Genomic DNA, 3,055 nt, shown 5'->3' with positions numbered 1-3,055 from the left:
TGCCCAAACAGTAGCCAAAGGAGATTTCAAATTCCACCTTTGAAGTAGCACCATCCTCAGTGAAGTTGCAAAAAGAATTAAAAGCCAAAACCCAGATGCTAACAACCCACTCCCTGTAGGTTTTCAGAATGGGGTAATTAACAGAGCCCAGTGGGTTGATACTAATTAACCTCAGAAGAACAAGAAGGCACCTTTAACTTTCATTTCTCTCTTCCTTCAGACCACCCTCATGCAAACATGCCACAAACACTCACTTGCTTTAATAACCCTCTGAGCACCACCCACATTGTGAGTACCTCCCATCCTAGAGGGCTTCCAAGAGAACATCCTCAGAGATGGTTCCATGGGCACTGGTTTGGCTCTGAAACTTGGTCAAATCCACCCTGTACAGCTCCATCCCTGTGGACCTCTGGAGCTAAAGGACCTCCACGTGAGGAAGGAAGTGAACATCAGCAGAATGTATGCAAGCCAAGGGCCTGAAGTTCACATTATTTTGTTCTTAAGGTAGCAGTTTTTCCTCCCCATCCATAAACCCCCAACAACTAGTGATGAAACTAAATAACCAGAACTGACCTTACTACATCCTACAGGATTGAAGAAGTCTTGCAGCATAGATAGGGCCTGGCTCTATAAGAGAAAAAATAACCCAGCTTTATGCACAATCATTGCAATCTCAGGCCTTTAACACCACTTGCTACTTGGCCAACCAAGGCAGAGGGGAAAAAAAAACTGTCCTCAGCATACCCAGCCCTACTGCCACACAAGGCAACTACCTCAGGTTGTTAGATTCATAATGTAGCACATCTGAGAAGGGGGTGGGAAAGAATTAGTTGGAAGGTATTTTTTTATTCCTCACTTGCATTCCTAGCTGTTCAGTACTTGTGATGGGAAGGGCCAGAGCACAAATGTGATGTGTAGATGCTCCAAAGCTTTATGTTGAGTTAATCCTGCACTAACAGGAGAGGCTGCAGGTGCCAAGGATCTCCATTTTCCTTCCTTCTCAGGACCAGACAGTTGGCATGGGACACAGCAGGGGCTGTGGCCCTCTCTGGATACAGTGCCCTGGAGATAGCTGGTACCTGAAGATGACAACAAGGAGGGACAGCCATGAGCTCTGGAGCAGCCTCCTCCCCTACCCTTGCACACGCCAGCTGTGATGACAGATGAGGACAAAGCTCGCAGCGATGGCCTTCAGCACCTGGGCAAGGATGGCCTGAGATCTCAGGCTGCACTACCTCTGTGGGGTGAAATGGGTGACAGGAAAGGCTGGGGACCTTCAGCTCTCCCACCCTAGTGCAGTTCAATGAAGGCTTCCAGCTCCTCGGGGATGAAACCCTTGTAGGGAATCTTGTGCTTGTCCAGGGCGCGAGCAGCAAGGCACTGGAGGGTGATGTAATTGAAGGGCTGCATCATGCTCTTGGTGAGCAGCTTCTCATCCAGCAACTCATAAGCAGTCTGCTTGAAGGCGTTGGTGGCATCCATGTGGGCTCCAGCCTCCATCAGAGCACTCATGATCAGGGGGCAGTTGTTACGGGCAGCAACGTGCAGGGGGGTGTTGTTGTCATAGTCACGGCTGTCCGGGTCAGCCCCACACTCCAGAAGCAAATTCACAACGTGGAGGGATGGGAACTTGCCCACGGGATAACGTCCAACCGTGGTGGTATCTTTGTCCACAGCCATATGCAAAGGAGTGAAGCCATTCTTGGCCCGGGGGCTGCACTTGAGCAGGCGGTAGATGGTCTGGCGTTTCTGGTGCTCCTGCTCCGGGGTGCACTCCACCTTCTCCAGCAAGAAAACCAAGTGGAGGATAATAGCCAGTGTCTTGGTGAACTGAGCTGAGTCAACCACAGGGTCCTTACCATGCACCAGTGCCCTCTCCACCTCCCGGACCCCTTTGCTCAGCACTCCCATGAGGTCCGAGAAGCCCAAGTGAGTGGCTAAAGTGCCTTTGGAGCGGTCCTGAAGCACGTAAGAGAAAAGCTCAGCAAAGGAAAGGAAACTGCTGGCAGTCATGGGGCTGAGAGGCTCCAGGTTGCCTTGCTGCATGTCCAGGGCGTATTTCCAGAGGTTGATGCAGCGTTCGAAGTTGCCGGAGTCGGCGTAGACGGCCCCTCGGTACCGGATGTAGTAGGAAGTGTCGGGGTGGGAAGGGCCCAGGATGCGCTCCCGGATCAGCAGCGCCTGCATCCGCATCTCATCGGGATCAGTGATCAAAGCTTCCAGTTCCTCCAGTGAACTCACTTCCCGGGAATAGTCGTAGGCCAACACCAGCTGCCGGGGCTCAGGCTTGGGCAGGTATTGCCCACCCTCACACCGAAGCTCCATAGCCCTTCGCCAGTACTTGTGGGCTCCCAGCAGGTCACGTTTCTTATCCACAAACGTAGCACCCAGCAACTCCAGTGCTTCCACAGCAGCCTCTCGAGTGCAGAACACATTAGGGACCTGCTGCTCATCCTGACTGGAAGCTGAGGCACAACATTGCTCACACACCTCTTCACTGCAGCCCTGAGGAGTTTCCTTGCTGGTGCTGCAGCACCTCTGATGGCTCCCACCTGAGGCACAGGTCCCACTTTGGCTTCCCGCAACCTCCTCATCCTCCTGCTGCAGCCCTCCTTGGATGAGGTACTCCACAATGTTGGTGTGGCCGGTGACACTGGCAGCCAGCAGAGGAGTCATGCCATAGCCATCCTTCTCCATGCGGGCTTTGGAGCGGAGCAGGAGCTGCAGGATCTCCAAGCTGCCAGACTCGGCGCAGTCATGCAGGGCTGTGTTCCCCTTCACGCTCCGGCGGTTCACATCAGCCCCTTTCTCCAGCAAGTAACGCGCGATTTCCCGGTGCCCTTTGTAGCAAGAGATCATTAAACAAGTGTGTCCGTGCCGGTTCGCTACCTCCAGGTCAGCCCCGCGCTCCCCCACCAAGTAGCGCACGATCTCCAGGTGCCCGTCGAAACAAGCGGCCCGCAGCGGCGTCGAGTTGGTCAGCGTGGTCTGGTTGACGGAGGCTCCGTGATCCAGGAGGCTGCGAACCACCCCCAGGTGCCCGGCGGCGGAGGCG

The 3,055-nt window shown here is 54.2% G+C and overlaps 1 protein-coding gene across 1 annotated transcript; it reads right to left on the bottom strand.

Annotated features, from left to right (window-relative positions):
• Positions 1-964: 964 nt before the first annotated feature.
• FEM1A (fem-1 homolog a (C. elegans)) lies at positions 965-3,051 on the bottom strand (the record flags this gene model as incomplete). Its single annotated transcript, XM_010002521.1, has 2 exons — positions 965-2,415; positions 2,587-3,051. Coding segments are annotated over 2 exons (1,590 nt in total), but the record flags the coding sequence as incomplete, so codon positions are not given.
• Between the last annotated feature and the right edge of the window lie 4 nt (positions 3,052-3,055).

This window comes from Chaetura pelagica, unplaced genomic scaffold (genome assembly GCF_000747805.2).
Source record: "Chaetura pelagica isolate M959 unplaced genomic scaffold, ChaPel_1.0 scaffold1081, whole genome shotgun sequence".
Taxonomy (NCBI): domain Eukaryota; kingdom Metazoa; phylum Chordata; class Aves; order Apodiformes; family Apodidae; genus Chaetura; species Chaetura pelagica.
Note: the sequence above shows the minus strand (reverse complement) of the source record. Positions and strands in the feature narration are given on the sequence as shown.